Raw genomic sequence first — 20,905 nt, forward strand, 5'->3', positions numbered from 1 at the left:
CTGGTTTTGCAGTTTTTTGTCAACAGCTGCATAATAACATTTATCTCCTACTTTTTAAGAAATTATGTTGTTACAAAGTGTATAAATAGGTGTATCCAGAAATGCAGTCCATTTCTTCTTCTACAAGTAACAGTGAATGCGTTAGCTATTCTCAAGTTACTAATCAAAAAAGTAAATGTTAGACTCATTTAGTTATTACTTGTAATTAAGAGAGCAGTATAATTTCTCCTAGTTCCTTTGTCCATGTCCAAGCCACAAATACCACTGCTGTCTTTTCTGGGTGAGTATCAAGTAGTTTCCCTCTGTGTATGGTTTCCTGCGGTTGCTGAGAAAGATACTTATTTGTTATTTGCCTTATCTGAACTGAAGGTACTCTGTCTTCGCAATGGTCTGTGATGGCCTCTGTCTTCCCAGTACTTAGGCTACATAGTATCTTGCTTCATGAGTAACTCCAAAATGAGTAGTATATGTGCGGTTTGGGGGATAAAAGTATCAGAAACTAATCTTGTCACCTGATCTGTAGTTGGTGGAAGCCCACAAAAAATTTTAGAACCTTCAGTAATTCTTAGAACAGGCTTTTCCTCTTTTACTGGGCTGACAATACAGAACCTTGCTAAATTCTACCCAGTGTGAGTTTCACAGGGCAATAAGCCTCTCCTTCTGTACTGAGAGGTCCCAAATCAACTGAAGAGCAATTTCAGGCGGAATCTGTTGTGTAAGTCATCTGCACTAATATTACTCCTTGTCAGTTCAGCCCAATCCAAGTGGCTGTATTTCTGGAACAAACAAACAATAATTACTTGACTGTGCTCTGGTTGTCAATGTCTGAATGAGATTTGCTGATCATTCAGTGGGTACTAGGGTAGAGAAGAAAAGCTGCAACATGTATAGCTATACTAAATAATATTTAAAACAGTGGATTCTTTTTCTGGGATATTTTTTGTGGTGAGAATATTTTTTATATTAAGATGTTGTTTTGATTGACTGAAGTTTAAGTAATTTAAGTTTGACTGCATAATAGAACTCAGCAATCTCACTCTGAATTGGTTCCAAGTCCAAGTTTGGAAGGGCCCTCTAACAAATAAGCAGGAAGAACTGACTTCATGTTCTTGATATTTCTTAAGTAAAATTATGGGTAGAATAAAAATGTAGAAATGTCATTTTCTGAACACTTAGCCAGCCTTGTCCCATATATCCAGTTTCCCTGCAGCATAAGCAGGAAAAAAGAAGACTCAAATATATATTTTTTTCTAAATGTTCTCCTTCAAATTTTTATAAGTTATGGCTCACTGACTTTAAAGGATGCAGGATTGCATTTGTGATTTTGAAAAATCAATGTGAAACAGTTAAGAGAGGTGAAAAAGAGTGAATAGTCTTTACTTTTCCAGCCATAGATCTTTTTCTGAGCTTAGATTTTACAAGTCTCAAAGTAGTTAAATAAATAACTTCCACAAACATAAACAGGGTAAAACTGAAAACTGGAATTACATGTTGTTTCCAAACTATAGGGTATAAATTACATAATTTTACTAGAGAAACCATCACTACAATCTTAACATGTTTTTGTTGTTTATTTTTTGTTGCTGGTTGGTTGGTTGGTTGTTTTTTTTAACTGAGACATTTTCTGGTTGTTCAGTTTCTCCAGGTATGCAAAATTCTCAGTTCTGTGTTGATGGCTACACCCTGAACTCTCAGCTGTTTCAAACCTGTATCTTAATTAATTTGGGTTGCTATTTTAGTGTTCAATATGTTTTTGTCCTCTTTTAGGAGAATTACGGGTTTGACAAAGTAGAAGTGAGAGACAACGGCAATGGAATCAAGGTTGCTGATGTTCCAGTTATGGCAATTAAACACTACACCTCAAAAATAAGCTCTTCTGAGGACCTTGAGAGCTTGACAACATACGGTTTCCGTGGGGAAGCTTTGGGATCCATTTGCTCTATATCAGAGGTGAGAAGTTGCTGTATGTGTGTCAGATCTTTTATGTTGTTTTGTTGTCGGTGGGGGGAGGATGCATACATACATGCAAATTATATCAAAATATAAGTGCAGAGATATTAAATTGCTCTGGCATCCTGTCAGGGATATGTTTTCTGAACAGCTTATTTTGTGTATGCTGCCTTCTTCTCTATTCAGAAGTTGTGTAATATGGTTAGAAAGCAATGTGGATTTCTTGTTAGCATCAGTCCTGCCTTTCTATTGTATTGGTTTCATAGTTGGTGGTGCTGTAATTCCTTCCTTCCATCAGAGCAGATCAGAGTACTTATTGTTTCCTTGTCCTTTTCTTTTGTATCAGGGTATAGATAGTTGGTTCCTTGGAACAGTGGCTTATCCTTTGTGAGCTTATCTATCAGAAAGGATAATGTGAGAGAGTGGTTGAGCTTGCTACTTGAATTAAGCTAAATCAAAATGAGAAAGAAGAGGAGATGGCCAGCAGAAATCACTTCAGAAGACTGTCACATCAGATAACTGATGGTCCACATAGCTCCAGTTTCAGTGAGGGTTTCTGCCTTGATGTTATGTAGGTGATCAGCAGTCATGGGATCTTGCTGGGCTCTGTTTTGCTCCTTGACAAGTATGTAACTCCATTCCACAAACACATTGTTCTCCCTATCAGTAAACAGGAACCTGCTCCCTGTCCTGAGTCTAATCCACGTGTTGGTGTTAACAGGAGGGACTGTGACAACATACTGATATGTAGGAATTAACTTGCTGACCTTTTAAATTGGTTCAAAAGTGACTTAAAAGATGATCAAACTGCTAAGAGCTCTGCATCTGCATGTTCCACTGTGCTTTGCCTGTTGGTCTCCACGTTGTGTCACAGCCAAGTTTTGGGTTCCGCTTTCTAAGTCTCTGGGGGATTTGATCCTGCAAGAAGATAGTGGTATCTGTGTCTACTTGGAACCACTGACTGTGAAGGTTAGGAGAGATGTTCGAAGGTGGGAGTGCTCAACTCCGTGCCACTTTGGGCTATGTTTGTGTTACCCTAAGCAGGACAGGATGGAGATTTCCAAAGAAAGATACTTCCAGAAGTATTGGTGTTTTCCTACGGAAATATTGGTGTTATGACAGACTTTGATCATGGGTTTGTTCTGGTGAGTGGTGAGCAGGATGCCATCTCTTCTGAGCAGTTAATTGGCTCTGTGGTGCATTTCATAAGAGAGGGGAGGTGACCTGAGTGTATTATGTACTTTAATAGGCGTTACGTTAATTCTTGGATCAGTAATTATGTTAATTAAAACCTCTTGGCCTTAGTTGCATTCTCTCTACCTAAATTGTCCCCTGTAGTTTCAGTTGAGAGGTACTGTACTATTAGCCCTTAACTAGGTGTGTAATATTGTCATTGCCAATTAATAAATTACTGTTTTTTCTCTTTAGAGGCATGATTGAACTCCGAATTATTCATATAGGAAACTAAAATAAACAAAAATATCCCAAAGCTCTGTATGAATGAAAACTTTTATGTCCTTTTTTATGGTTATAGTGGCTTTATCATTAAGAATGTTAATACCTGAACTCAGGGAGTTACAGTCTTATTAAACTTCTGGTGCGTGATTGGTCTGGATAAGCTGATCTGTGTGTTACCTGAATAGCTTACAAAACATACCACTACTGATGGCTAGATACGGTGGATGTGGAAAGATAATATACTGTTTGTTTGATAATGATTGTTATGTGTGTGGAATCCAGCATAAATTAAAAGACTTGTCATATTATATCTTCTCTATGCAAAAATATCAATTGATTTAGTTGCTTAAATCAACTGTGTTTAGAACAGAAAATACAAAATTGTGTATGTTTTGGATATTAAGGCTAGTTGTACTTTATGTAGTATTGTAATAGAAGTGTGAGGCTTTTAGTTTAATGGTTGGAAAAATCAGATAAAAAAGCAGAATGTGTCTGTGACTGTAAGCAACACCAGAGGAAGAGAGACTTTCTAAGCTCGTTAAATATAATTGTTATAGCTAAAATAAACTGATGTTGAGAATGATAGCAAAGCTTATATAAGCCCATTTGGAATTTTGTGAATCTTCGGTTAACATGGGTTTTTTTTATTCTTCATAGGTTTTGGTCACAACAAAGACAGCTGCTGATGATTTCAGTACTCAGTATGTTTTGGATAGCAGTGGGCATATCACTTCTCAAAAGCCTTCCCATCTTGGGCAAGGTAGGATATCGCTACTGCAGTGTTGCGTTGCGAAACAAGCATTTTATGTTCATCCCTAGTGCACTTTGGGGATCCGTTTGATGTTGAAATACTTGTTCTCTACTTGAAGCCTATGTATGAAATCTTAGTAACTGTAAACATTTCTTGCCTTATGTCCATCAACTGAGGACGTGTTATTAGCATAAGAAATAATGTATCTTGGAAGTTACTTTAGGCAATAATTATACTATTTTCTACCTCTCTGACTCCTTCAAGCTGACAGAGCTCAAATAAAAGCTATAAAAATTCTGTGCTGCAGGTCCAGGCAGACTTACTCTATAGATAAATAAAAGATTTGTTCAGGGCTAAGATAATGGTTCTATGCAGAGCAAAATCCTTGCTTAGAGGAAGAAGAATTACCATGCTGTATGAGAGAGAGTTGCTGGAAACAATGTGCCTGTAGGACCCAGCAGTCACCGTTCTTTGTAACCTGCAGGGAAAGGTGTGTGCCCTTGAAATTCCTGCTGTATGTTTATGTAAAAAAAATAGAGACTCTCCTCATTGACGAAGCTTTGGCTTTAGTTTTTCAGACTTGATGCAGGTCTGGGGTAGTGTTTCCTCTACTCCATGCTCGATTCAGCTAATTCTTGCCCAGTGAAGGATTGTTAAAGACCACTGTATCCTTGTACTCACATTTCAGCAGTTGTGTGTTCTCAAGAAAAGACACTGTTTCTTTCTTGTTACTAATGTGTGCTTCAGGCATAACAATTTTAAGTTGCATCTGTTCTCACCCTTAGTATGTCCTAGCCGAGCCATAGAAGCTACAGCTGCTTGCCGATATCCTGCGCCCATTCGGCACTGCGGCTAGTTGCACTGTGGTTTGTATGGACAAAGTGGAGCTCTGCTACCAGACTTGTCTCTTCCTTGTCTGTCTGTTAGCCAGCAGTAGGGAGCCGTTCAGCCAGAGGCTGGCTGCCTGGAACTAGTCAGTGGACAGATACTGAAGAAAGAGTTGAATCTGAAAACTCCACAATGTGGGATCTGGACATCCAGTTTTAACCAGAGAGATTCTGTCAGATTTAGGTTGTGTTTTCCACAGTTGGAAAGCCTGTTCTGGAGTCTGAGTCACATTGACATGGTTTTGTGAAAGTTGTGGGATGATTGACTGCTATTAAAAAATAGTATCTATTTAATACTTTGCAAGGTCCTTTTAGCCTAAGAATTTGTATGATTGCATTGGTAGAGTCATTCTCTTCTGCAGATTATATACTATCCCTTGAACAGAGGTGTCTGGCCTTTCAGGTCTCTATGCATATAATAGCGAAGGGGTTTAATGAGGCTCTGTATTCCCCTGCTTTCTGATATATCTGGTCATGTGCTGGTCTGTTATTTATTTCAGGAATGAAAGTTACCTTAAATGTGCACCAAAAGAGTCTTCAGCTTTATTTAGTGGCTGATTGCTGGCAGTATAGCTTCATGCTATAAGCTTCATGCTACAATCATAACTCTAAATAAAGGATGAGGATTGGAGCTTGTGAGGTCTATTCATACATTATTTTGGGAAGGTGACTGCTAACTTAGTTTATTTTTGTCTTTATGCTAATATAATTTAATTTAGTGTTATTAGGGATTATCTATGTGCAACTGTATACAGATAATCTCCTCCAGTAAAAATAAAGTTACCTTTATATCCGGTCAGTGGTATGCTTTCAATGTTAACTCTGCTTGTTTTTTATCATCTTCTGGCAGGAACTACGGTAACAGTTCTAAAGTTGTTTAAGAATCTTCCTGTAAGAAAGCAGTTTTACTCAACAACTAAAAAATGTAAGGAGGAACTGAAAAAAATCCAAGATCTTCTGATAGCGTATGGCATCATAAAACCAGACCTGCGGATAATCTTTGCACATAATAAGGTAATAGTGAGTTTTTCTGTGTCAGCTATTGTAAGAATCAGTTCATCAGAAACTGATTCTGATGAATTTATGCAGTTCACCAAGGCTTTATTACATAAAACTTTTAATTTGTTGGACTTTTCTGTTATCATAGATTTCTTTTGGGCTTCCACTTGACCCTAAGCTTCTAAAACTCAAGAGACTCAGGTCTACCTTTTGGTTTGCTCCAACAGATACTAGGTTAGATATCTGAAGTGTAAGAATTATTTTACATGCTCGTAGTTAATAAAGATATTAGTGTTCTACAGAACAAAGTAGTGAGATCTTATTAGGCCTAAGGGGCTAATCAAGTGTTAACTTAAGCTAAGTGAATAAACTGTTGAAAATGTTGGCATACCTTACTGGGATAGACACTATAGCACATAGAGGTGGTTTGTTGTATACTGAGTTATTGAAGCGCAGTACACAATGATGGCTTCATTTTAAAAAGTTAAAAATTTCAGAACAACTTGCTGCATTGGTTTAAGTAAGAGTAACATGTTATAACAGCAAGTTTTAGTGGAGCTTGTTATTTTTTTAGACTTAGGAGTACAAATTAAGAGGCTACTTGGAGGCTACTTTGTCTTCGTGAGATCCTGAACAGTAGTCTTACAATACAGCTGCAGAAATGACACATTGAGACATTTTCCTTTCCCTGAGCCCAGTTTAAAGTAGCTAATTCCGTTGGCTCTACTCCTGACTTTGACACACATGAGGGGAAAATTATGCTAATGAATTTCCATTTTGCCACAAAGTAGAGGGTGACATTTTGTGGACAGATCCCCCAACAATTCTTATTCTGCTCTAAAATACTGTGTTAATTTTGCTGTTTTTCCAGTTTATGAAACAATTTTGATCAATTGATTTCATTAACTAAACATTCATGCTTCAGTTTCTTTTGTGGAGATGATTGACTCTGCTTTCTTGAGAAGACAACAAATCTCATCCTCTTGTGGGGTTGTATAACATTCTCTGATTATATATATGTATGTATTTTTAAATATCCAAATGTAGATATTGCAGAGAAAACAAAAAGCCAGCCCTGTGGCTATATAATCAGTATTCTAAAACTGAGTAACTTCTTTCAGTCTTTCATTTGAGAGTACAGAAAGTTTGAAATCAGAGGTCTTGGAGGTGTGCGCTTCTGAGGTTGTGGTAATCTCCCTGACATATCTAGCAGCGCTTCACAGTATTGGTCTTAACTGTGTGCTTGTAAAACTAATTTCATCTTTCATTGGTGGTTTTTGCCCTCTCTCAAGGATATGGTATAATTAGTCTATGGTTAAGCTGGTGCTTTCATTTAATATCCTTGGCTACTGCAAGGGCTTAGTACAGTGTGTTGTCATTATCTTCTACTGACTTTTTTCTCCTCCTCTGCGGCAACTGTAGCTTGTTATCTTTTATTGCAGATCTTAAGTTTGGTGTGGTGTGTTGGGAAATATCTTGTTTATTGTGGCTCATGGAGGAGCTGCTTAATTGACCTTTCTGCACTAGACATCTATTGAATGTTTGCTTTCGGTACCTCTGTGATCCTATCCCTGTTGGGAAATTCCTGTTGATGTCTCTGGGTGCTGGGATAGAGGCTTGGAAATCTGATTGCTAGATAAGAAAGCAGTGATTTGGGGAGGAAGAGGAATGAGGAGAAGGGCTGCGGCAGAGAGATTGCTACAGACATGTAGTAAATGATTTTTAATGATGTTTTGATTTCAACTTCTCTTGATTTGGTTAGACTATTACATGTCTTAATTTCTACTATATTAAAATAAATATAAAAGAAGAAAAACATGTGCAGGAAGCTGATCATCTCTCTGTCACACCGTTCTCTCCATTTGGCATGGAGAGAAGCACAACAGTAGCTATTGCATTTTGGTTTTGGTGCTGGCTGTGCTCGAGTGACAAAGTAAAATAGATTTCTGCAAACTTTTAGCTTTATAAATTCAGTTTGGGGCTCAAGAGTATAGTTCTGTCACTGGTATGCAATGGTCTGAATTTGCAAAATCACTGTTACCTTCTCTGTGTGTTCTAAAGTCTGCTGAAAGCTAAAGTAAAGGCACAGAGAAACAAATGGCTATGTCTTACCAACCTGTCTTTTTGCTGATGAACAAGAACGAACACAGCCAATGTGCTCTGAACTCTTTGGTTTTGTTGGAGATAAGAATGATAAAATTAATTATGAGGATATTTTGTCACCAGAGTAACTCAACATACATGAAAACATTCTGTTAAGAATGTTCTTCTGTTAAGATGACGACGCTTTAGAATATTTTTTAACAGTGAAATTGTACTCCAAAGTCAGGGCAAGCTTGGCAAGTTGGAAGAGAGAGGAGCCCTGAGGTGGGAAGAACAGTGGTCAGGATGTATATACATTGTGTTTACAGAGAAGCATAGATAGCTGAAAGTCATTGTGATCATGTAAGCAAAGAGCTTGAGAACATACTAAGAACTGACATATCTATTCACATATCTGATGTTCCTTCAGATTAGTAGTCTCTTGGTCAGAGATGGATTTAAAATGAGTCTCTGATACAGAACAAGGAGAAGAAAAAAAGATTGCTTGAACTGGCACTACCTACCTAAGGAGAAAGTAGTAGTAATTGAAAACCTGTCTCATTTAATAGCTACTTGAAACTCATTTCGGGTAATAGTCTCAATCCAGCTTTGGAAGACAAACATCCATATTGAAACCCAGTTTCCAGCGTCTGGGAAGATATGAAGCGTACCTATTCTTTTTGTTTCAGAGATAAATTCATTAATGCGCAGTTTGAGTAGGCTTGTCTGGTAAAACAAATCAATACAAATGCTGTTTACAGTCTGTATTTATTTGCTCTAGTGGTAGAGATGGTGCTAATTTTAGGGTCTTCATTTTACACTGCTAGCTCATATGTTCATTTAATTTATTTTTTAAAAAAACTGCTCAGACAGGTTTCAACACAAGAGGTCGCTCAGTAGCTATTTCTGATCTGCAAAAATGAAGGACTAAAATCCTACAGAAAGCATAGCCTGTGTATGTATTTTTAAATAGCCTGTAAAATATTTTAAAGCTCTGAATACAGATTCCTGCATTTCTGCTGCTGTTGTCTTTCCTTCCAAAATAAGTTACCTATTGTGTTATATTTTTAAAAAATATTAAAATTCTGTAATTCCAATGCATAAAAACTTTCAGCAGGTTTACCTTTTACCATAATATCACAGAAGATGAATAGTCATTAATTCTTTTTCCTTCATGTGCTAAATATTATTGTCACTAAATTTCATGTAATTTCAGCTCAGAAGGCATTTTTCCTTTGGTGATCCTACAGTGTATTTGTGCTAAAACTATACTCCCAAATAGTATTGCCTGTGATTTTCCTTTTTTTGTTGTTGTTGTTATATTTTGTTTGAAATGTACTAGGAGAATGAATCAAGTTCTGAGAACAGCTCTATTTTCCATGGAGCTCATGACTTATATATTAGTTTAAAAAAATTATATGGTCAGTCATTCAAAGGAGTTCCTAGAATCCCAGATTCTTGAGGCTGAGCCAATACTTTCTGCAGCAATGGAAGAAGATACACGTCAGGATCAGGTTCCAAGGCTTAAAAGAGCAAGAAGGTAGCAGAGATGAGGTATTGCAAGACATGGAAAGATGGGTCAAAAGAGTAGTAAAAATAGTAGAATACAGTATATTTCAAAGAATCCTTGAAAATAAGTGACAAAGCCAGTATTTTTTTAAAAAATCTTTCTTCTAAGTCCTGAATTCTACAAGAAATGAAAGGAGTGTGAAGGAAAGCGTAGTTCTAGCTTTACTGAGAAATAATATATATGAGGCCAAAACTTTTATTAAAGTTTGAAGTTAGGCATGTTGAAAATGGTCTGATTCTAGCAGAAACTAATTTTAGAAAATCAGGCCTCTTATTGAGCTTTTGAATGTATATGCATTTTTAGGGTCCATAGCATATTTTGTTTCCACCACTTTCTTTTTATTTATTTATTTTTATTTAATGATGTGCTTCTTGCTGGTTCTACAAATTCTGGAAATTATTCTTGATATTGTACTGCATTTCATATCTGTGTTAATTTATATGAATATAATTACCATTAAATGATCTGAGTTTTTTTCTGTGAAGAACCATTATGCTCCTCCTGCCTTTTGGGTTGTTTTCTAAGAAAAATGTGTGTCCTTTTATCAGTTGTCTTAGGGTTCATTTATAGTGTACTTCTTGTCAGTGAATTTCTGAGATAGGAAATACTCAGTTACTTTTGTTTCTGCTCACGATGTTTTGTTTATTTATTTTGTTATTATTTATTAGCAATAAATAATGAATCACTTTGCAGATCAACCCTTGAAGTACTATTGCTATTTTGACAACTTGGATTAGCTAGTGCTCCTTCTTTTTATGAAGGTTTATCCTGCCAAGACATTCTTTGAATACTGATAATGTTGATCCTCTTGCCAGTATGGTTATGTTAGAAAGAGGTATTTTTCTTCTTTCATCACCATGTTCCTTGAAAGCATACTGAATAATGAGACAGCCAAATGGAAATAATTTACATGAGTATTCAGCAAGTTTATTTAAAGTTAGCATTATCTGAAGGAGTGCTAAGAACATTCCAAAGTCAGCTACTGTTTAAACTGCGTCAAATTCTTTAGCCCAGAATGCCACGTTCTAGCCACCTCTGAGCTCTGCCTGTCTTTTACACTAGGTGCTGGAGGGCGCTTCCCTGGAATGACTGTTTCTGTGTTCTTTCCTGTTTAACATCAGCAGCTCTTGGCTCAGCCTTATAAGCATGGTGAACGTTTGTATGAACAGATACCAGTGTTCAAGAAATGCCTTTGCATGTTGAAAGACTGATGATATGAAGTAGCTTTAATTCCATTTAGTTGTCTGAATTCCACAAACACCAAAATGAGAGGTGTTTCAAATTGTACCCACTAACTGTACCTGTTCTAACAACTGCAGATATAGTAGGGCTTGAACAAGTTATGGCAAAAGGTGATTTAGATGGTACCATATGCAACTGCTCCAACATCTTGCACAAGGGACGGATGGACTGCAAGTAGACTCAATAAATTTTCCTGTTCTTTTTTAGAAAAGTCTTTGTAAGGGAAGAGCTTTCCTCTGTTTTTCATGCATAGCATTCTGAAGCCTTGCACAGTTCTCTGTCTAGAACTATTTACTGTATCCCAAGAGGAATATGCATTAGAGCTTCTGATTGCAAGCAGTCTATTTTAGAGCTGCTGTTGTAAATGTGGATGGTATTCTTGCCCAAACTCGCTTTGCATTTTTTGTTGATACTGACCTTAAAGATGCCATAAAGCGATAAGCCTAACTATGTACCATGTGGGGAAATGATAACTCAAATAATTAGCAAGAAACACTTTAAGATTTGGAAACAACCTTTTTTTTGCAGGTATCTAGGTGCCTTACCCTGCTTAGTTTCCGTGATTTACAATTATAATTCCTTTTGAAGAAATGTCACTTGATTCTCTGCTATATTCTTTATTTTATTTTTTTTTAATTTCCTCTTATTTCCAAAATTGGATAATCTTAGCTTTCTACAATCTGTATCTGTTTGTCTGACAACAGTTTTTCTGTCTCTGAGCCCTCTATAGTAAGTGCTTTTTGAGATGGAGTAACTAGAGTTGTGCATTAGGGTAAACTTACTGTTTTTAATAATTGAATTATAATACTTTTATACTTTATTTTTGAATTCATTCATTATATTTCCAATTGTTGTTATAGCTGCCTGTTTTTTTTTTTTTTTAAAAAATCTTCATTGAGCAGAAACAACAGCATGTGCAACTCTTTCTTGAGTTGGAAGGGCTACTCCATTTATGTTGATGATAGAAAACAGGAGTGCACTGATGATAAAATTAAGTCCCTCCTTAATCTGTGTGCGCCATAAAGGGAAACTATGGTTAAGAATCTGCAGTGCTCTTCAGCCAACATACCTTCATGCTGACCTGGAGCATAGTTCAGGCTTTACTTCCACTCGCTGTTCAGTGGCTTTGCTGAGAAAGCCAAACAGAGAGTTAATTATGGTGTTTTCTGTGATGTGGACACCTGTCCACTAGGAAATGCGCTGAGACCCTCAACTCAGTTTACATCAGCCCATGAACAGCTGCCAGATGGTAACAGCTTTTGGTCACTACCAACCTGGCTGAATTTGAACTGGTGACCTAGAGGTGAAATACTTTATATCCTATTACTAATTCCTTGAGGTTTCCAGTTTCTCATCCATCACACTTTTCAAATGACAGCACCATATATGTCTGAAATCTCAAAACAATTACTGTTTCAAATATGTGGTGCATTTTGCAGTATCCAAGATGAGCCTTTAGCTCCTGAAAGGCTTTCAGATTCACTTTGTGTGCTTGAGAAAGGTTAGCAGAAGAAGGATATTTCCAAAACCTTCTGGGAGTTTTCCCTCTTTGTTAGCAATATACTTTGTTATAGTTGTGTTCTCTCTTGCCTTTGTTAACTGCTACTTTACAAAAGGCTTTCGAGTCTCCCCACTCCTTTTTTTAATAGAATTTACTGTAATGATGTTGCAAGCTTGGAATAATCATTTAGGATGAGAAACTCTTTTTTTGAAAGAAGTTGAAATGTTTGACAGGTTTTTTCTGTTTTTTTTTTTCCTGTTATGGAAGTGGAATTTCTCTAACTTAGAGAAAGTAGTTGAAAAATTGACGATTCTCTCTATTGTGTTTGTAAGTCTTGAAAGCCTCCAAAGAGATGTTACGACAGCAAGGTCTTTGACTCCTGTAATATCTCTTCGTTCCTCTCATAGCTTACCTTCAGCTCCCGAGTCCTGCTGCCAAGCAGTGCTTCCACTGCACGATGCTCAGGAATGCCTTTCCACTGGGAGGATGCTCTGGTATTGCTGAAGGGAAACCTGAGAATGCTATTGCCAGTGCAGCAGGAGTTAACTGAAGCAAGAAATACTTCAGAATTTGTAGGATGAACAGTGCTGTGGAAAATGACTGTCCTTCAGCCTTTTCCAGAGCAAATCTTTTTTTTTTCTAGCTGTAGTGCCTGATACCTGCAGAGGTAGGTGTGGTGGGTGCATCTGACAAAGGAAAATCTGGTGCCTTGAGTTGCTCTATTCCATTCTTCCACTGACAGTTGTATCCCCATCGCTTATAAAGTGGATGGGACAACGGATTCCTCAGAGGCCAAGATAAAAAGTTTGGGGAAAATAGTAATGATTATCTAGAGTAACATTATTTTTTTTTCAAGCTAAATTGCAATACTGCCATGATCTCTATTTTCAAGGGAAGGTTATGCAAAGACTGTCTTTTAGTAAGATAACTTGATATTGATTCTAAAACGAGGCACCAGTTATGGTTCCAAGTAAATAAAATAATGCTGATGCTTTTCACAGCTGGGATTTTAAATAAATAATGTGGTTATAAAGATTTTGTTGGAGTCTTTTTGGTCTTAGCTGATAGCTGTTCTTCCACTGCAGAGAATATACCTGCCTTTGCAGCTAGGTGTCCGTGTATCATAAGCCAAAGACGTTATATACATTGTGAAAGATTTCTCTTTGTTTCCCTTTTTCCTGAATTCAAACTTTTGATTTTGCTGCCTGGTTTTGTTCCAGTTTGTATCTCCTCTTAACAAGTAGGCAGTGGTCTTTACAGTTACCTTGGAGCCTGATGCACTGTTAGATTATAAGTCAGGAAAGCTAAGAACCATACTGGCCCAAAAAGTTAGCTCTCTGAAGTGGGATCTTGGATGCTAAGGTGACAGGAGTTTTGAAGCATGTGAAACAAAACGATTAGAGACTTTGAAATACAATTTCTTATAGAACTATGATGGGTTACGTTTCCAATCTACAGTTCACATAAATGCTTTACACTACTAGTTTTACATCTTCAAACTTTATTACAGGATAACTGAAACAGTGATTATCACAGAATATAAAAGAAAAGTCATTCTTTGGGTAGTGAAAGTAAACCATTAATAACATGTTACCTTTCATCTAAAAATCTTGATGTGGCAAAAAAACTCGGTTGTGTTACTGACATTATGTAGAGAGAGAAACTGAAGAGATATGTTTAACTCAGAGAGACTTTGCACTAAATTGGGAGCAGTCAGAAACAGTATCCTGTTCCCAGCTCTGATTAAGAGTTTTCTTTTGTCTGTGTTGGCAGACCTTGTGGCTGCTGATAGGGCTTCTGAAAGACAAAAGTAGTTAAGAGTGAGGATTGGCCTTTTTTCTCCATCCTTCCTTGTGGTCTTTGAGGAGACAAGTAAGAAACAGTTCTTATTTTCTCTAGTGGCATATCCTAGGGACCCCAGTGGGAAGAAATTGCATACTCTTTCTCCAGGCATTATACATTTCTGCAAGGAAACCTTTTGGGCTATATATATGCATCCAGAAATAAATAGAAAAGCCTGCTCTGTGTGTGCATGTATGATATCAACCAGCATAAAATATGTGTATGCATGTATTGGGGGGGGAAATGACTCACACACGCACAAGCGAGATATACTTATCTTCTGTATATATGGAAATATGGTGCAACTTTTTATAAGATCTCATTAATGTAGTCCCCTTCAATGAACTGGGGAGGGAGATGGGTATATTTGGCTAGCTCCAGCAGAGCCTAAGATGGGCCATATGTAATAATATATCTTTGAGTAGGCTGTTTTTGCAGTGTCATCATACTGACTAGAGTCAGGTTCTTCCTTGGCTCATCTTGGACACCAGGTTTATATGACCTAGAAAAAAAATATGGGGGGTGTGTCTATATTTTTAGCTTTACTTAAGGGTATAATCAAGGTTAAAAAAAGAATATTGCAGGAACCGCATGGAAACTGACATTTTCCAAAGCAAATGAAATGGAAGGGATGTTGTCTCTTACTAGCTTTTGTATATTCTCTTCTTTTAAGCCTGTTGATACATCTGGAGAATCTAGAAAATGATTTTCTTTAGATCACTGGATATTCCTGTGTTGTTCCTTCAAAATATAGTCAGGCTTACAAATGAATGCACAATCTACTGTATTTACTTTGTATAGAAATTTAGGAGCTGACTGGCCTCTTTCATGTGGGCTTTAATTTAACCTACAGTGATAACTAGTTCCTAAAATTTGGTCCATAGCTTCTGATATTAATATTTGATGTATAACATGCTAATAAAAATAATTCCCTGTACTTGTTAACAGTATCCACTTTTACCAAGATTGCATTTAATCATTTCTCATGTTCTACAGCTTGCTTAAAAGCAGTGTACAGAAGTGTTCTTTTTACAGTCATGTGTATCAGCCATTCAGCAGGTCAAGCTGTAATAACAACCTTGCATTAATCAGCAGCTAGGATTTATATCTGTACCTGTGGCATCACACTAGTATAACCTAAAATAAACACCATGATGTTTATATTAGTCATGTAACAAGTATCTTTCTCAGTTTGGTCACGAGCATTTAATTTGAAATATATCTAGTAAAGAAAAAAATTGTTTGGCACTTCGTGTTTCCATTTTAAGTAATCACTTTTAAAATAGAAGCAGTACAGGATATGTTTTATAAGATGAGCTCTAAAGGAGGGAACAAATTCTTTCATCACTCCAAAATGTCTTTGAGGAGATTTACAGCAGGTGTAGCGAGAGGCTGGAGGCAGCGTCCTGCGGGTGGCCCTGCTGCAGCCATCCTTCCCTCGCTGCTGGCTGTGGCATGGGCTGGGGCATGGGCACTGCTCCTGAGCTCCACTGCCTTCCTCCTCCTCTTCCTTCCCCCTCCAGGCTCCTAGCCTCCCCCTAGAAACACTGTCTTTTTTGTTGCGGGGGTTGGGCTTGCTGGAGGATGGCAGAGATGTGATCACAGTGCAAATGTGCGGTAGGTGAGGTAGAGTTGGGCAGGACTGGGACACCCCTCCTTGCAAGCAGTGCAGAGTATGTTTGAAAATGGAGGATGAAGGATTGGAGAACAGTTTTAGGCTCCACAGTCTTGAAGCTTTAAAATTCCACCTGTCCTGTAAGAAGGGAGTATCGTTTTACAGGAGCACCGTGTTCTTCAATGGCATTCACCCTTTCAGGCCAGCAAATATCCTTGCGGACAGGTGGAATTTTAAGGCTATGTATTGCATTTCTTGAGTTTGGTGCATGTATGTTCTGTGCTCGCGCGCCATGCTTTCACGTAAGAGCCTGTGCCAGCATACCCTGAACTTGGTTTGAATATATTGGTTACCTAGCAGCTTTTTAAAACATTTATTGGTAAACCAGCATAGTAATGTCAGGTTTCATTTGCAATTTACTACATTTTTTTCCTTTTGTGTTTGAACATTGCAGGTTGAAATATACTTAGTCAGCTAACAATGGCAGAAATAGATATAAAGCAGATCTGATTCTGGAAGTCTCAGTCACTCAGAAGCAGAAAGTTAACAAAGCACTTTTTTTAAGCTATACAGTGGTAAAGATAGGCAGATTAAAAGTTAAGTTCATGGCTGTTTAATACAGGACTTCTTGTCAACGACAGACAAAATTTCACCTCCCAGAGTAGTTAGTACTCTCTATACAAGCGGATTGAACAGGTAAGATTATTCTGATGCAAGTTGAGGTTCATCCTGCTTTGCTATATTTTTAAAAAGTTTTACAACAGTATTGCAAGTTAAGTAGCTAATAGAGCAAGCTGTCCTCCTCCTTTTTATCCTTCTATCTTAAAATATTTTACAAGGTTTTCAGTAAAAAAGGACCTGCTTTCCTTATGACTACTTCCTTAGAAACTGCTTTCCTCTCTAAACAGACTTGTGATAGCTCTGTTATGGAAACTCAGGGTCTGTGAATGGTCGTCTAATATCCTGATTTCTACCTAACTGGCTTGTCTTTTGAGTACCATAAGTATTGCGATGCCCATCTTCAAATCCTGACCATCATGCCAGAAACATGTCATATTTGTATGCTCAGTAAAAACACATAGCTTACTGCTATATGTTGAAGAGAAGAACTTGCGTTTTTTATTGATTTTTTTTAACAATTGTTTGTTTCAATTGCAGAAGTTCAGATAAGCATTGTAACATTCATAAATAATTGGAAACACTTTCCTTAATTTTCTGATCACTGCTTATCTAAGCAAGTAATATAATATGAGAAGACAGGCCAAAAAGTACCGTATCGTGTGTGTTAACACTGAAAGTTGTGAATGTAAGAGGGTCAAAGTACAGAATGTTACATATACAGTATGTGTGCAGTTGCGTATACATGTTCATAGACATGACTTGAGTTCAACAAATATAAATATAATGTCAAAAATTTGACTCTGTGCCATTTGTTTCAGGCAGTTATTTGGCAAAAGACCAGGGTGTCAGATCACAAAATGGCCTGTATGTCAGTTCTGGGAACAGCCGTTATGGGCAGTATGGTACCTTTTCAACACTATTCTGAAGACCCTGAGGTGAGTTTAAGCTTCTTTCTCCCAAATCCACATAAAGCCTGTCAATGAAGAGCTAAATTGGTATTCAAAAAGAAGAGACTTCTAAAAAAGAGATTATTATTTCCAGGCTGACATCTGATTAATACATTTGATGCTCTCTCTGTAAAATTAATTGGTTTGGTGATTGAAAATGCACTCCAAGAATCATCTAGTCAGGACTCATGTGGCACTGATCAAATGGCAGTAAAAACAGTTGTGATGACAAATGCAGAATTGCTGATTGCTCAGAGCTGTCTAAGTTAGGATTCCTGGCCCTCAGGCAGGTTGTGGTCTGACTGATATATAAGCATTTATTTCATTCTTATCGCCATGGTCTCTTAGCCTTTTTTTCCTAAAAAATATCCCTTGATTTCTGTCAGAGGCACCTGAACAGTAAAACAAACAAATATTTGTAAAGCAAGTTATGCAAAATTTCCACTAATTTTTGATTTCAAGGAAATACCAGTTAGCTTTGAAAAATTTCAGTGCACTGAGCTCTCTTTGTTCCTATTGACATTAAGTTCCTCCTCTTGACTATATTTTCAAAAAAAATTTATTTGTTTTGCTTCCATTTTTGTTAGACATTCTCACAAAGGGAGTGTATTACTACTTATCATCCCTCTGTATTACTACTTATCATCCCTCAAAGTTAATTTTATTCCATATCTCGTAGCAATAGTTTGCTACAGACCAGAATAGTTTGTTATTGACCAGAATAACAGAGGTGAGTTGAATCACCTTCTGTAAAGTCACGATGTCTATTAAGCACAACTTGCCATGTTGCCAGAAATTGTTTTTTCAGACAACTTATTTAAGTTGTCTAAGTTATCTTGAGTTTGTAAGAATGCTTATAGTATATATATATATATGCATGGAAAAAAGAAAAAAAAGTGGTGTTGCTTTTCACAGTTCACAAAGTTTTTGATGTTTATGTCAGAACAGAACATCTAGAAACTATTCTCACCTGAATGCACACTGGGGTTGTGCCCCATGTGACAAGTGCTCTGAAGGGAAAACATGGGGGCATTTAGAAGGGACTAGTTGGAAGGAGGGAGTCACGTCTCATGTTACCACTTTGCTATATCATGAGGCATCTATATTCCTTGAATAGATGTTGGGGAACATTCCATCTCTCTCTCTGTCTCTAAATAGTGTGTAAAATACCTCGTGTATCATTTGTAGGTGTATAAATGATCTATATGTATTGCTCATATGCAAATCCATGTTCAGAAACTGTAGACATTTCTAAACTAAGCAGCCAAAGACTATGAAATGACTGAATTAAGGTTGTCTAATCTTAGTGAAGGTAGCTCTAATCTTTCTCCTTTTTGTGCAGGTATTGAGACAGGTATTCAAACAAAAAGTAGCATATGCTGCTTTTTTCCTTCCCATTAGGTCTATGCCTCATTCAGTACCCAGACCTGAGAGCAGCTGTTTGATTCTTTTCCTCTCCTACTTGCTCATTGTGTGCCTTCACACTCCATTTACTGCAAAGTCTACTCTGAAGACAAAATTAGTGTTAACTATAAACAGCTCTGCAAGCTGTGCCTTATTAATTGCACAGTTAAAGCTCCTGTAGCAAATGATCCGAGGGTTTTGAAGACTGGTCATCTTCAAAACATCTCCATTCTGAGCATGAATGAAACAAGGACAAATTTCAAGTTACCTTCAAAGCGTGGAAACGTAGGAGCTACTCACAAAATAAATAGAAAAACAAAGAAAATGAAGAAAAGATCAATTCTTAGCACATGCAAAACAGCATCTAAGTTTTTCATGTCCCCATTTGTGGAAATGTATGGATCCATTTTGTCTGATAACTTTCACATAGGAAATTTTCCTAGTCTCCTATAAGCACCTAGCAGATAAAGTTTTTTGGGGAAGGCTGAGTTTAGCAAATAAGCAAGTTACTGGAGAAAGAGTTTATACTGTCTACTATTTATGTTGATAAATACATTTTATCACCTGTATAAGTCTTTTTTTATTAAAGCCTTAACAATTGATTTAGTTTAAAAACAAACTTTCTTGACTGTTTTCCCATCTTCTATGATTTTATCTTTATAAAAAAATGCACTTCAGTATATGGCAATTATAACAATTAAGACCAGTTCTAGAAATTGTAATTAACTTTTAAAGAGCATACTGATATTCCACATGACTTTAAATAGTAACAGCAGTCAGCCATTTCTAAATCTGGCAACTTCTTAAATGACTTATTCAGAGACTTTCAGTTTTGTTTTAATGTTGTCCGTATATAAAGATATTACTTGAAGTGAGTGACTTATTTGTGCAAATATTTGCAAATTAGATGAGGAAATGGAAGCCTAAAGGAAGAAAATTCAGATGGGATGTGATAAAATTGCGGAATAAAATCTAGAAGTGCTGCATGTTGTTTTCTGATAATCACCCAACAGACATTTGACACCTCTTTAACTTGTCCAGTGGTGTTCGGTTATGTGCAGCGTTGCTGACCAGACCGTTCCAGCTTTAGTGCAGAACACTTACGGCAAGGTCAAGAGGGAATAAGGGAGCGCCCAAATAGATAGCTGGGGTGGCGTAGGCTAATGGGAGGAATGGCCAAATCACAGGGATTTTTTACTCTGTTTCAAGAGCACAGTAGTTTGGTTTTAAGTAAACACAAACAGTTCTGCCGAAAGAAAAACTAATGAGACTTGATTCCCCCCTGCTACCAGAATATTCTCCACAGCTTCCCAAAGTCATCCTCCTCACTACACCCCAGTCTTCCCTTTCCTTTTGTTTGGGTATGTGGCTAGGGGCAGTGTGTGGGGCTGGTTGGCAAATCAATGCTTGAACGTTGATGGATCCTGTCTTTTGAAAAGTTGCATTTGCCTTTTCCTCAGTGAGGTCGTTATTTTGAGGTCTTCTCTCCAAACAGCTGTCAGTTATCACAGAAATTGTGGGAATATAATCTCTTTGGGATTTCTGCTTCTTCATCAGGTTGAATTGAAATTGTCCAACAGTTTGAGTTATTTGGTGGGGGAGAGGGCGAGTGATGGGACAGACAGCACAAGTCATCAGCCTCATTTTGGCCTAGAAAAACTAAGCTAAAGAAAGTCTAAGAGAGAAAATATAAAACTTGGGAGTTAATGTTAGGCACTTAAAAAATGTGATTTTTTCCTAGGTTTCTTGGCAGTGTCCCATGCTCACAGGTTCTGCTGGAGCCTGTGAATTATGGGTAATCAACAGTTTTGAAAATCAGGTGATTTGGGTATGGGTGGTGAATGTAAACTTAGGTGCCCTGAATAAATGCCTGAGGGCAGGCTATTTAAGACCCTGTGTGTAGAAAGGAAAGGACTATATATATTTTGATTTTCCCCACCTGAAGTCGTTAACAACTACTGCCTTCACCATCTTGGGCAGCAACATGTGCCTTTAGCTTATACAGGGGTTAAGCTGCAGCCATCAAGTCCGCAAGT

At 37.3% G+C, this 20,905-nt stretch overlaps 1 protein-coding gene across 5 annotated transcripts in view; it reads left to right on the top strand.

Moving 5' to 3' along the window:
* Positions 1 to 20,905, top strand: part of PMS1 (PMS1 homolog 1, mismatch repair system component) — a 46,897-nt gene that overhangs the window by 3,177 nt on the left and 22,815 nt on the right. For all 5 annotated transcript variants that reach the window (XM_062579154.1, XM_062579152.1, XM_062579151.1 and 2 more), the window contains 4 exons: positions 1,768 to 1,950; positions 4,066 to 4,168; positions 5,897 to 6,060; positions 17,337 to 17,453. In XM_062579154.1, the coding sequence (XP_062435138.1) occupies positions 1,768 to 1,950; positions 4,066 to 4,168; positions 5,897 to 6,060; positions 17,337 to 17,453 (567 nt within the window). The remainder of the gene's footprint in view (positions 1 to 1,767; positions 1,951 to 4,065; positions 4,169 to 5,896; positions 6,061 to 17,336; positions 17,454 to 20,905) is intronic.

Source organism: Rhea pennata, chromosome 6 (genome assembly GCF_028389875.1).
Source record: "Rhea pennata isolate bPtePen1 chromosome 6, bPtePen1.pri, whole genome shotgun sequence".
In the NCBI taxonomy this organism is placed as follows: Eukaryota; Metazoa; Chordata; class Aves; order Rheiformes; family Rheidae; genus Rhea; species Rhea pennata.